The sequence below is a fragment of the Pundamilia nyererei genome, unplaced genomic scaffold (genome assembly GCF_000239375.1).
Source record: "Pundamilia nyererei isolate P.nyererei 1_Seehausen unplaced genomic scaffold, PunNye1.0 scaffold00050, whole genome shotgun sequence".
In the NCBI taxonomy this organism is placed as follows: Eukaryota; Metazoa; Chordata; class Actinopteri; order Cichliformes; family Cichlidae; genus Pundamilia; species Pundamilia nyererei.
Genome location: NW_005187451.1, coordinates 2,610,576 through 2,624,840, shown reverse-complemented (window position 1 = coordinate 2,624,840; position 14,265 = coordinate 2,610,576). Strand labels below are relative to the sequence as shown.

General features: G+C 45.2%; 2 protein-coding genes across 3 annotated transcripts in view; both read left to right on the top strand.

Annotated features, from left to right (window-relative positions):
• mrps33 (mitochondrial ribosomal protein S33) lies at positions 1-5,606 on the top strand. The gene is made up of 3 exons (XM_005733199.1): positions 1-378; positions 2,560-2,776; positions 5,122-5,606. Exons 2-3 carry the CDS (start codon positions 2,562-2,564, stop codon positions 5,225-5,227), a joined length of 321 nt encoding a protein of 106 aa, XP_005733256.1. The 5' UTR covers positions 1-378; positions 2,560-2,561; the 3' UTR covers positions 5,228-5,606.
• A 686-nt stretch (positions 5,607-6,292) lies between these two features.
• Positions 6,293-14,265, top strand: part of braf (B-Raf proto-oncogene, serine/threonine kinase) — a 28,682-nt gene continuing 20,709 nt past the window's right edge. Inside the window, exon 1 of one of the 2 annotated variants that reach the window (XM_005733197.2) lies at positions 6,293-6,915. In XM_005733197.2, the coding sequence (XP_005733254.1) occupies positions 6,760-6,915 (156 nt within the window). In that variant the 5' untranslated portion in view covers positions 6,293-6,759. The remainder of the gene's footprint in view (positions 6,916-14,265) is intronic. The other variant, XM_005733198.1, reaches the window with a different exon arrangement.

Here is a 14,265-nt window from a genome sequence, read left to right as displayed (position 1 = left end):
CATCCACGGAACTATTAACAGGGACGGACTTCCGCTTTGATTGCGTAAACGCATTGGTGTATGCGTAGATCAATTAGAATATATCGACTAGGATACTGTTTTCTAGGATGGTGTTTTCGAGAATTTAATGACGGCTAACGGGTACACATATGTGTAATAAAAACTACTAATTGTTCCAACGATAGATATGCGTAATTCACACAGAGTCGCACAAACAGGAAGTAAGAGGAACAAGCCAATCAGCTCCACGGAGCATGTGTCACGCGTGATGCACCGTCTCTGGTGAAGGTTACGGTTAGTTGAACGTGTGCACTGTTACCTGTTACCTGAAGCAGAGGCTACAGACAGATTCGGGAAACAACGCCGTGCGCAGCTGCGGTAAGAATTAATTTCACTGTCATGAAGCTGTTCGTCTGCTCACAGCAGCTCACAGACACGAGCTGCTTCCTCCTGTTCAAACACAGAACAGTGTTAACAGATCGTCCTGTGACTGCAGCATCAGAAACGCTACTTCTCATATTCACCTGCTGTTCAGTGATCCAGTCTAACTCACTTCGTCGGCCTCCCGGTATAATTTATCCCAGCTGACCCAAAGTAACTAAAAACGTGCTAATATAGAATTACTAATAGTTCTAAATCTGCAATACAACGAACCTTGCTAACTGAATTATACGGACCCACGAACGCACTTTGATAAGTTAACATAGTTTATAATCTGGATTTAGCGAGTTTATGTAAATCTACGCCGCCGGACTCCTGGGTTTACCGGTGTTCCAGATTAACTGGCGCTTAGATCAACTGGTGTTGGTCGAACAGATGTGTGGCAGTCTTGCGTTTCAGGAGCTGCTACCGACAAACCAGTGTATGTGTGTACTCCACTGTGCTCTGTGAGTGACGTGACCTGCAGTTAAATATTTGAAATGATAAGCAATGGTGCTTCAATCAGAATTCTTTATTCATTTCTATGGAAATGATGCCGTTTCTCCAAGACCAGAACAGGCTGGACTAAATTAAATAATACAGCATATTATGCAGTTTATAAACTATAAGAAACAGCTCTAACATGTGTTTCCTTTAGTAGCTCCTTTAGCAGAGAGAGGAAAAATTGTACTTTCTCATAATTTACAGCAATAATCAACACGACCGACTCAATTGTCTCAGATCATTTAGATGCTAACGCTGCATTTTCCAGTTCAGGCCAAAACCTGCTGATCTTTATTAACCCTTGAAGCTAGTTATTACATTAGCATCAGGGAGAAGGCTAGCTATACTACGGCACATGGTATGTTAAATGTTTTTGGAGGAATGTTCACTGTGCTTTTTATTGTTTCCTTTACGTATTGTGTATTAGTGCGAGGAAAATAAACCAGTTCTTGCTGTATGCATTCCAGTCATATGCAGCTATATGTCCCAATAAGTACATATTAGAGACGCCCAGAGCTCCATCTCTTCAGCCACCTTCTCTAGCTATCCTGGGGGGACACCAAGGTATTTCCAAAAAATCTGAGAAATCTACTCTTCTGTGTATCCTGGGTCTGCCCTGAGATCTACTTCCAGTGAAACATACCCAGAACACCTTACCTAGGAGGTGTCAGGGAGGCATCCTAGTCAGATACTCGAACCACCTCAACTGACTCCTTTCAGTGTGGTGGAGTAACAGCTCTACTCCAAGCTCCTCCTGAATAACCAAGCTTTTCACCCTGTCTCTAAGGCGAAGCCAAGCCATCGTGTAGAGCAGGGGTGGGGGAACTCTAGGCCTCTAAGGCCGGTGTCCTGCAGGTTTGAGACGTGTCCTTGATCCAACACAGCTGATTTAAATGGCTAAACAACCTCCTCAACATGCCTTCAACTTCTCCAGACGCCTGGTAATGAACTAGACTCTCACATTACCCCTTGAGTGCAAACTAGAACTTCTGTCCATAAATATTATGAGCAGAACAGCAGAGTCCAAAACCCACTGAAGATGAGTCTGACTTTTTGCATGCAGCGCAGACTAAGCTTTCACGGGAACTGGACCCTGCAACAACAGGCTCGATTTACTCTGGAAGCCGAGGGACACGGTCAAATGCTTGCTCCAAATCCACAAAACACACACAGGCTAGTTGGGCAAACACCCAGACGCCCTTGAATGTTTTGAGTGGACGCAGAGCTGGTCCAGTGTTCCCTGACAAGCACGAGCATCTCATTGTTCCTCCAAATAAAAGCCCAAAATTTTCAGTCCTTTCTTACCATGAAGATGAATCACCAGCTCTTTTAAAATCATAGAAAAACTTACGTAGAATACTCTTACACATGCTACGTTCATGTAACTTTCATGCTGATTAAACAGATAAGTTGTACCACAAAGAAACCCAAAAACTGTACATTGTGATATGACGTGTTTAGAGTTATTTTTCACATTTTTCTTTGCTACGTAACTCCATATATCCTGTTTGACTTATTTGATGTCTTCAGTTTGTATCTACCATGTAGAAAGTAGTAAAATAAAGAAAAACATTAAATGAGAAGGCGTGTCCAAACTCGTCACATGTCAAACTCTATGTTTCTTGTGCTCATCAGTGATGGCAGGCCTGTCCAGCTATGCATTGCGGATGGCCAGACTGAGCTCACAGATCTTTGGAGAAGTTGTGCATCCAACTGACCCGAAATCTATGAAGGTGGTCCAGCTATTCCAGGAGCCCCCTACGGCCAAGAGGAAGGAGGTGTATGACTGGTACCCACACCACAAGATTTACTACGCTGTGACCCAGAAGCTCAGGTTCATGGGTCTGTTCAGGTACAGTAGAATACACCTGTGATACGATGACAGTATTTACCTTTGTAAAAGCAAACATGGCTTCATTTATTTTTACACAGTTGTGCTGCTGAAACACAGTTTTAAGAGTTTGAAAGTTCATTTATTTTCATTTTTTGTGGGATTTACAAAGAAATGTGAAACAAATCCCACTGTTGTCATTTTCTCCCTTTAAAAATGTAATTAGATTACAGTGTAGCTGTGATAATGAACTGATTACTGAGGATCATCCTGATTAAACAGCAAACAAATATGAATATGCACGCTAAAATGTTTTGTTTGAAATACATTTTATAAATAATTGAAATTCAGCATGAAACACTGTAACATACAATAAGTATGTCAGTGCAGGAGCAGTTACATTGTTTCCAAAACCAAAAAAGATAAACAGGAAGTGAAGGCCGGAATCCCGAGAGAGATCCAAGCTCCGCCCTCTGCCTCTGTCGGTGCCTCTGAAGTTTATCAGCCACTATTTATTACTTCAGAAAGAATTTGAAGTGACTTATAAATGGGGGAAATGTGAACTGCAGTTGCTTCAGAAAGTACTCTGACTGCTTTGCCTTTTTGTTAAAAACTGAAATGACTCCTTTACAAAGTATAAGACGCTGAATGCAATATTTTAAAGGTCATCATGGGTAAGTCTGAAGAAGAGGGGTTTTCTGCTTTCTTTGATTTTGGCATATTGGACGGCATCTTCGATTCTATCCATAAATGTTAATAATGTAAAGTGTGGTTCACGTCTGGACTGTAACTCGACGACAGTTCTTGTTTCTCAGCGTCGGCGTGGCCTCGTGCTGACCCACTGCTCACTGGAGCAGGCTTTCCTACCATGGAGCTGTGCAGCCTGACAACATCCTGCCACTCCCACACTTCCCACTAGTTTTTAATCACTTAATTATTCTTAATTACTAATTACCTTGTTACTAGATATGCATTTGTGTTGTTATTTATTCTGTTTTGTGATGAAATGTTTCTGTGGCCCAGATATTGAACTGATTGTATCCAAATGATTTGCTGTATTATTCATCAGGGGTTTTGTTTCTTTGTGTGCATTCAAAGATCATGTGATGTGGAGGTGTCATCATTTATCCTGTTATGGAAAATGTCTCATGGTTACCAGTGGGGATTTTAACCACGCCTCACTAGACAACAATAAGTTGAGTGTGCACTAGAACAGAGAACGAGGCATGCTGTGTGGTAATGCTGCTAAAGCGTACAGTGTCACTGGAGTTATTAGGCTGGCTATTTGAAGCTGCTGAGGCACTGCAGGGGTCCACGTGCTGGAATAAACTTTGTAAACCACATTGAGAGGACATTAATAAGCTGTATGACAGAGTATATCACATTTGTGTGTAACTACACCATCTTACCATCTCAGGGCTGTATGTTGCTCTGTGAACAAGAAGCTTTGGCTCATTACTTCCCTTAAAGACATGTTTAACTGCTCAGATCAGGGGTGTCCAACTCCGGGCGTCCTGCAGGTTTTAGATGCGTCAGCTGATTTAAACGGCTAAATGACCTCCTCAGCATGTCTTGAAGGTCTCCAGAGGCCTGGTAATGAACTCATCATTTGATTCAGGTGTGATATCTAGATCCCATCCCTGGCTTAAAGCTTCCAGGTCAGGCTCCCACTCAGGAGGGTCCAGCATGAGCTGAAGGCGAAGCTGAAGAAATACAAGGACTACTAGCTAACAGCACAAGATGTGTGGAGAAGAATGAAGAACATCATTGTGTTTAAGTGACTGGTTGTGGCTCAGTGATGGGAGAGTGGGTCATTTACCAGTTGGGAGGTCGAGGAAACGATCCCCAGCTCCTCATGTCCATGTGTCAAAGTGTCCCACTGAACCCCGGTTGCCCCCGATCCGTCCATCAGAGTGTGAATGTTAGATAAACCTGCTTCACTGTATGATTGTGTGTCCATTTAATGTCCACCAGTCCACTGAATGTGACAGACGACCAGTGAGCAGCCTGGAGGGAGCAAATTAGCTGCACCACTCCTCCACCAGGTTTAGCTCACAGCCCTCTGCTGCCTCCACACCCTTACTGCCTTTAGTGATCACCCCCAGTGGGAAACAAAAAGTTCAAATGGGTCACAGATATACTCGGGTAGCTGTTATGTTACATACCTGTGCAGGTAAAGTCTGCAGAGATGTCCTGTACACTTATTCAAAGTGGCTTTCTTCTGCTTCACCAGAAAGTCCTGAGTGATGGTTTGATAACTTTCTGAAGAGATCTCATATGAAAAACAGTGAAACCCATAAGATGAAGTGCATGTAAGTATGGCAGAAGTAAAAACTGTGTCTAATCAAATCCTTAATTTGTTTTAGAGATGAGCATGAAGACTTCAAGGAGGAGATGCGTCGTCTGAGGAAACTGAGAGGAAAAGGGACGCCAAAAAAAGGAGAGGGGAAGAGAGCAGGCAAGAAGAAGTGAACTGCGGCACGTCTGCTCCCCGAGGCTGCACAGGACACGTTCTTCGGTTTCTGTGCAGGCTGCGCTGGCTGCTGTGCACCGTGCTGGGATGCTGGTCCTGAGAGCGTTCCACTGGTCGGGACTGTCCTGTGTTTCTGTGCTGACAGGACGCTCTGAGTCGGGCGTATCCCACTTCTGTTAAATTGTGTATGTCATTGAACGTGTGTGTGGCAGTAAGAGGGCTGTGCTTATATCTTATTACCACATAATAATGTCTTTCTGTCGAACAGCCCAGGAGGAAGCGTTAGCTGCTGACAGCTTGACTGTGGATGGAACGGCTCAAATGTATAGAAGTAGACACCCTTATTTTTCACAATAAAGTCAATGTGATAAATCTGCAGAGTGGTGCAAAACTTTGTTTTATTGCCTTTAAGGAGGAAAAATCAAGAAGAGGGAGATAAAATCCCTCCATGTAGGAAACGCTCAGCATATGCTGCTATCCACAGTCTGTTTTTCTGGGTCGACCTGCAGACGTGAGCACATGTGGGCATTAAACAATTTGTGAAATACTGAGGCTGGTGGAGTCATCGACCAATCGGGATGATTGCCAGCTCCTACTGTCCAAGAGTTGAAGTATCATTGGGCAACATACTGAACCCTGAGACACTCCGATGGATGCAGTGTGTGTGTGTGTGTCGGACAGTACTTGGGCACAGATAAAAGCACTATGAGTGTGTGCGACTGGGTGAATGAGGCGTCTCATTGTAGGAGAAAGTGCTTCGAGTGCTCACATTGAGTATTAAGGTGTTCTTTAAGTAGCAGCCCATCCATTTACTGCATTCTGACTTCCGTGACATTAAGAAAAAGGTTTGCTATTGCAGGTAGTTACTAAACCAGGGGTGGGGAACTCCAGGCCTCCAGGGCCCGTGTCCTGCAGGTCTTAGATGTGTCCTTGATCCAACACAGCTGATTTAAATGTCTTGAAGTTCTCCAGAGGTCTGGTTATGAACTAATCATTTGATTCAGGTATCTAGAACCTGCAGGACACCGGCCCTGGACACTTGGAGTTCCCCACTTGTGATCTATAAGAAGGCTGCTAAATAAGTGGACTTGATGTGAATAAAAGTTTTAATTCAGATGTTGTTAATGTTCTGTCTCACTGCATTGCCATCTTTGTGCGGACTTGTTTCACTTTGGCTGAGCGCACACTCATAATCAGCCACGGTTCGCTCATGCTAAGCCCGCGTTTCCTACCACGCTGAGTACTGAGGGGCTGAATCCTGGCACTCGGCACGCTTCAGGTCATCCAGGGTTGCTACCTTGCAGCACTCCTGCGTGTTCAGCGTCCCGGGCACCTGAAGCTCCCAGCGGCAGGTGGACGCAGGAAGGCTGTAAGAAGCTCTCCGTGGTCGTTTCAAACGGCTGCTTTTTCCGGTTTTACTCAATCGAAAGAGGTCCGGAGCTCTGGCCCGTGCCTCTGTCTCCCCCTCCTGTCCTCAGCACCGGGTTGCGTTTTCCTCGATTATTTTCCACTCACTTTCTCGCAGTTTAAAATGGCGGCGTTGAGCAGCGCCGAGTCCCCACCGCCCGTCTTTAACGGAGACACTACGGAGCTGGAGCCGGGCAGGGAGCGGGGCCTGGACGAGCTGGGCGCCGGACTGGACTCGTCCTGCTCGTCGGGGATCCCGGGAGGTCCGCAGGATGAGGAGGTAAGCCCCACGGCAGCGGGTCGAAGCTGGGCAGGGGACACGGGCTCCGAGCGGAGGTAATTGGATGGAAAGGTTCGGGAAACGGCGGCTGGAGCCCGGGCGGTGGGCTGCGGCGCAGGGCTGGAAATGCGAGCGGCCCCGGCTCACCCGGCTCGCGGGCCGGGCTCCGTGGCGGGGGAAGCTCCGGCTGCGGAGCTGTGTTTGTGTCGGGCCTGCTCGCCTCTCTCTCCAGCCTCGCAGCATCTGCAGCCTGCTGCGACAACAGCACGCGCACACACGCGCGCGCGCACACACCGCTGTTCAAAGCACAAAGACGCAGTTTAGCGCTTCGTGCTGTGTCGTGCGGAATTGTGGTGCGGACAAAGTTTGACGGCGAGCGGTGCTGCGAGGCCTGCGCTCAGAGGGCTGCTGATGGTGGACCTGGAGGCTAGCCCGAGTCGTGCTTGTGGTGTTTGAGGTGTGATTTAGCCACACATGCTACTTTTATTAATGTGACACAAGATGACTAGCATCTCCGCAACTCCTCCACACGCAGGAAGCATCAGGCTGTGTCCTCAGCGGTGTCTGCACCGACCACGTAGCCTAGCCTTGATTCTGCAGGTCACAGGCCTCCCTGCTGGACCACGACAGCAGCACACAGCAGGATAGCTTTGTGTCAAAGTTTGGAACAAACAACACTGCAGCTCATGTCTGACGTGAACACATTTCCCTGCTATGTCATACAGAACATGAGAAATCCGCCACAGGCTTTGGCAGCACCCATCTTAGGGTCCAGAACTCCTGCGTGAACATTTGGAGAGTTCCTGTGTCCACGTCTCTGTCACTGCAGCTCTGTAGTGAGAGCTCCAGGGGCCCGAGCTCACCAGAGACTAAAAATAAAAGCATTTAAAGACTGCGCTGACTCTGGATTTTAGTCTCTGGAGCATCTGCGGTGTGTCGGCTACAGGCGCATCTGCTGGTTTCTCTTCAAATGTCTATAATCACAAATCTGAGCTCAGGTATGACTCTGAGGCCTCTTCATAAAATGGTTTAGTGTGTATTTTAGACGGGCTTTTTCCATGTGCCATTCAAACTCCAGATAACATCTGGTGCAGGACGTGTTGAGCCCTGGTCCACGCACACAGCGCTGTTTTATATGAAAAACTGCAGATGAAGTCTCACCTGTCCCTGCTGCACCGTTCTCCAGCAGCTGGTTTGAGTCGTTTCTGGATCATCTCTCTCACTGCGTCTCACTGAGAATATTCCATGTTTGGTTACAATTATTTTATGGCTCTAACTACAGATTTAAAGGGAAACCTGGGATGAATATTTTGGTGCCTCAGTTTGGACATCACCCTGAGAGGATTAAACGTCGTCCCAGAACACTGGGATAATTCAAGGCTGCTAACTGTACAGTACAGTTAGCAAACTGTGATCCATCGGTTATCCAGCTCTGCTGCTGTGCAGCTGGATAGATAATCAGTCTTTATTCCCTAACACGACCTTCATGTTGCATTTCCCAGCATGTCTCAAGCTGTGTAAACATAAACAATCAGTAAACCGTAGCTTTTCTGACCCTATTTAAAAAGAATCATTTCTAAATTCTGTAAGTTTGTGTTTGGCTGGTTATTGAATTAGCTTCACTCTGATTATTTTCAGGACTTTGTAGGACGGAGAAACTATTTGAACCTGCTGTGCATTGGAAACTTGGATAAAGCTCCAAAGTGACTGAAGTAATGAGAGCTGAGCTTGAGCTGCGACTGTGTTTGATGGTGCTTTTCAGTTGCATTCTGTTCATCCAAAATTGGACATGTCAGTAATGGATTGCATTTATAAAGCGCTTTTCTAGGCACCCAAATTCCACTATTCATTCACTCTCACATTCACACACTGCAGGCAAACCACAGGTAGCCACAGCTGCCCTGGGGCAGACTGACAGAAGCCAGGCTGCCATATCGCGCCATCGGCCCCTCTGGCCATCACCAGTAGGCGGTAGGTGAAGTGTCTTGCCCAAGGACACAACGACCAGGACAGAGAGAGCTGGGGGATCCAACCGGCAACCTTCCGGTTACAGATGAGCTTTCCAACCCCCTGAACCGCGGTCGCCCCCTGAACCAACTGTCACAAATGTCCATATTTAGAGGATGTGGTCATTAATGTGTGACCAGAGTCCAGGTGTGGAAATCCCAGGAAGCTGATTCTGTTCATCTGGACCATGAACACAATCAAAAGTTGATTCATGTCCAGATGAACAGACTCATGGAGACTTTTGAGAGCTGGGTCTGTCTGTTTGCAGCAGAGCTCGACACTGAGAGGAAAAGTCAAAGATGGTGAGGATGGATTATTGATTAACGCTGGGGAACCGTTGTTTTAACATTAGTATAAAAAGCTTTGCTTTAAAAACTCTCCCTTTTTTCTAAAAGTGCAATTCACATCACTTAGTGTGTGCACAGAGCACCACATCCAAACAGTACTGGTTTCCAGGTATGAGGAGTTGGACCATAAAACATTATCAGTGGAAACCAGCTGTCCAGCGATCAGCTGTGAGCCACACACGGAGGTCAGATGACAGGTGGGGGGGAGCAAAGTGCAGAGATGACCAGCAAAATGCGATGAAGCACAGGAGAGCAAAGATGTGGAGTAGTGGCATAAAAAGCTTGAAGGAGTGGAAGAGAGGAGGCCAGAGGAGGCATCGCTTCAGTTTCCCAAATGATTGATCCTCAGCAACAGAGCAGCTGTTCATGGGCAGCGTTAGGACAGTGATACGTTTTTAAGAAAGCCAAACTTTTGTTTCAGAGACAGATCAAACGGCTAACTGCAGGCCTGGAAGGGAAATCTCGCTCTAGCATCTCCTGACTCGAAGCGATTAGCCGCCTCCTAACGCTAAAGAGTGTAAAGCAGTCAAAGTGCATCGCTGTGGTGGAGAATCGTCCGTGAGATCAGAGAAGACATAGAAATGTCCGCTTTCCTTCCCAGACATCAACATCATGTTGTCTCCTCTGCCTGTCTTCTTTGACAATGAGACGATGCCATGTATTTATTTGTTATCTGTTTATTAGAGATTTGAGCCTCTTTTATTTCCCCAAGTTAATTAGTATTGTTTTACATTTATGTATTTGTTTTACACGCATGCAGTCAAGTGTATAGAGCATAGCATGATGACCGCTGCATGACCCTGCGGCTAAACTGAATGCCTCACATTACACTTCCGCTATAATAAAAACAGTTTTGTCTGAGAGGGCTATGAGATATGAGGAAAATCTGATATCACGATATTTTTTACCTGACATCACGATATTTATTTATTTATTTTTTTACCTGATATCACGATATTTTTATCTGATATCAGGATATGTGTAAATAACCTTAAATGTTATTTTTAACCATGTAGTGCCGAACACTGCGCTGGTTTACTTATTCAAATAGACATGAAAACAAAAAGTCTGAATGAATTGAAACGTTTGATTTTACCCACAGTTGCACACAGAGGTTTTCCACACTGTGACTGTGACAGTAAGTCTGTGGTCAACACTAAAAAGGTGCTCTGTTTTATTTATAACATATAAAAATGAGAAAATAAAAAAATGTGATGACCTCAGATTACAGACACAAGTCTGGATAGCGACTATAAAACGACTAACCGTCACAGGTAGTTTATTTAACTTGTTCTTTGGTGCGTAGAGAGACGGTCACATGCAGAGTTGTAAACATTCATTTTGCAGGTAATGACTTTTCAGCTGGTGGAAGACATTTGTGGCGCTGCTGCCTTTTAGCGACAATAGTTTTACAGCATGTTTGTCAAATTACCGCATTTTGCAAACAGCTTATGATAAAGCGATTTCAGCCATGGAAAAACTAGCGATACATCGAGTAAGTTCGATATATCGCCAGCCCCTACTTCACAAACATAAAAATAGACTTAGTGTTATACTAATACTTGAACTGATTACCGCTATAAACAATATAACTTTATTTTGCTAGTACTAGCTACGAACAGGCAATGACAGAACAGCAGTGTAAATGTATGCTATGTCTTCTAATGATGCTGCCTAAGGGAAGCATGTATAATGTAAACAGAATTGGTCCTAGCACTGAACCCTGTGGAACTCCATAATTAACCTCAGTGTGTGAAGAGGACTCTCCATTTACATGCACAAACTGGAGTCTATTAGATAGATATGATACAAACCACTGCAGTGCAGTACCTGTAATACCTACAGCATGTTCTAATCGCTCTAATAGGATATTATGGTCGACAGTATCGAACGCTGCACTGAGGTCTAGCAGGACAAGCACAGAGATGAGTCCACTGTCAGAGGCCATAAGAAGATCATTTGTAACCTTCACTAAAGCTGTTTCTGTGCTGTGATGAGCTCTGAAACCTGACTGAAACTCTTCAAATAAACCTCTGCAGATGATCTGTTAGCTGTTTGACAACTACTCTTTCAAGGATGTTTGATATGAAAGGAAGGTTGGAGATTGGCCTATAATTAGCTAAGACTGCTGGGTCTAGAGATGCTTTTTGAGTAAAGGTTTAACTACAGCTAGCTTGAAGGCCTGTGGTACATAGCCGATCATTAGAGATAGTTGATCATATTTAAGATCGAAGAATTAATTAATGGCAGGACTTCTTTGAGCAGTTTTGTAGGAATGGGGTCTAAAAGACACGTTGATGGTTTGGAGGAAGTAATTATTGAAGTTAACTCAGAAAGATCAATTGGAGAAAAAGAGTCTAACTTAACATCAATGGTACTAAGAGTAGCTGTAGATAATATTACATCTGTGGGATGATTATTGGTCATTTTTTCTCTAATGATAAAAATTTTATTTGTGAAGAAGTTCATGAAGTCATTACTAGTTAACGTTAAAGGGATGGTTGGCTCAACAGAGCTCTGACTGTTTGTCAGCCTGGCTACAGAGCTGAAGAGAAACCTGGGGTTGTTCTTATTTACTTCAATCAGTGATGAATAGTAAGATGTTCTGGCTTTGTGGAGGGCTTTCTTATAAAGCAGCAAACTATTTCTCCAGGCTAAATGATGATCCTCTAAATTTGTGACACGCCATTTCCTCTCCAGATTACGAGTCGTCTGCTTTAGGGTACGTGTTTGAGAATTATACCACGGAGTCAGGTACTTCTGATTAGAGACCTTAGTTTTCACAGGAGCTACAGTATCCAGAGTCGTACGTAGTGAGGAGGTGAAATTATTAACAAGATAATCGACCTCTGTCTGAGCAGCGTTCAGGTAGCTGCTCTGCTCTGTGTTGGTACAGGGCATTGAAGAAGGAAGTGACTTGTGAAGTCACTTCCTAGCACTCACTTGAGTCAGCCCTCTGCTTTGTGCTCTGCTCAGCTGTCTGTCCTCCAGGTTCCCTGTCCTACTTCAGTAGGGGAGGCATAATTGGCTGTTGTGGCGTCAGCCTCTCCTTCACCACAGCCGGAACCCACTGCTCCATCCCTGCTCTGCAGCTCAGCCACAAACAACACCCAGCCATGCATATAGCAAGTCTCATTACCATCTTATAACCGTCTGCTTCCCTCTTGCTATCCTACTTTGACGCTTCACCCCTGCACTCACCTCCACTCTGCCTGCACTCTTCTTCACCCCTCGTGTGCACTGTTCACTTCTTTCGATGGTTGACCCCAGCTACTGAAGCTCTTCTACCATCACTGTCTCTACTCCTTGCGTCTGCACTGTCCCACCTGCCCGACTCGTATTTATACTTATGCTTCTATTGATTTTCATCTCTTCTCTCCAGAGCATTCCTCCACCTCATAGGATGTTGGATTTCTACTCTCACTACAGATGAGTGTCGTCTGCAAACAGGTGCTTCTCTGGCCTCACCTGTCACTCTGCCCATTAGCACTGCACGCCAGAGTGGGCTCAGAGCAGATCCCTGATGTAATCTCACCATCCTTACGCCCGTCCTGCACCACCCTCACATACTTCTCTGCCACTCTTGATTTCTTCATGCAGAACCACAGCTCCTCTCTTGGCACTGTATCATCTGCTTTCTCTGATCCATAAAGACTCGGTGAAGCGTCACATCTGTAGTGCTCTTCCACTCGGTGCATGAAGCCATACTGCCACGCACTGATTGACGCCTCTCTTCTTAACCTGGCTTCAACTCTTTCCCATGTCTTCATGGTATGCCTCATCAGCTTTGTCCCTCTGTTTTGTTCTGCAGCTCTGTACATCACCCTTGTTCCTGACACTTGGTCGACTAAACGAGGAAAAGTAAACTGGACTAAACGACTAATCTCAAATCAAGAAACACTCTGATATTAAGTGACGTTTGAGAACCGTTTAATGGAAAATGTCAAAAACTAATAAGGTGTTTTAAACCATTATTCACGTTCTTCAATCATGAATGATGCCGCATAAATGTGTAGCACTTCACCTCGTTAAACATTTTCTTTCACTTACTGACCTCCTCACCCAACGCTAAGGTGTAGACCAGGGGTGAGCGATCCAGGCCTCGAGGGCCGGTGTCCTGCAGGTTTTAGATGTGTCCTTGATCCAACACAGCTGATTCAAATGGCTAAATTACTTCCTTAACATGTCTTGTAGTTCTGCAGAGGCCTGGAAAGGAACTAATCATTTGGTGTGCTGACCCAGGGTGAGATCCTGCAGGACACCGGCCCGCGAGGCCTGGATCGCTCACCCCTGGCATAGACCATCTACCTTTCAGCCAAAGCTAATTTCTGCTTCCTGTCGCCTGCATTGTAGATGATGACTTTGTGTCCACAGAATAACGATACAGTCGGGACAACAGTGAGAAAGAAACGTAGGGCTGAGCTGTCCTTCCTTTAGCTCTACGCTCTCTTTTCCTTTCCTGTGCTGTCTGTCTTGGGGGAATTAGCTCTCACTTCTCTCTATGCGAGTAATACAGTAGCATTAGCATTAGCTGACACACTGAAGCACTTTGTGTATTTACTGTGTGTTTTACACGTTACTGTCTCCATCCTCGCTCCGCTCCAACACTCGCTGAAGTGCCTCAAACAACAACTTGTAGATATTACAGTAATCAGTAACAGAGTACTGTTTCAGTAATTGTAGTTACAATTGTGCTGCTACTTGTGTTAACAAAATTCTCGCTTATCTGCACACTGGGTGGGTAGAAAGAGGGAAAAACAAAAACATCGAGCTTGCTGCTTTTCGTCCCGCTACAGGCCCGATGTCAAAGTAAGTGTAGATATGGTCACTACGTTAGTGCTTTAGAGCAATTAAAAATAAGAGTGCAACAGTAAAACTGCACCCAGGACAGAAGCGGCTACATCGTGCTGAACTTCATCAGGTAACAAAGGCAGCGGCGCAGCATCCATGTCAACCTGTTTGTGAAGGAGAATCGCTGTAACGGTCGCTCTGGTGT

What these genes read in the sequence shown, in the direction of transcription:
- mrps33 (XM_005733199.1), top strand. Translation starts at nt 2,562, where the DNA reads ATGGCAGGCCTGTCCAGCTATGCATTGCGGATGGCCAGACTGAGCTCA. An exon ending in AGGTTCATGGGTCTGTTCAG is followed by an intron (nt 2,777 to 5,121) that starts GTACAGTAGAAT and finishes AATTTGTTTTAG; the next exon opens with AGATGAGCATGAAGACTTCA.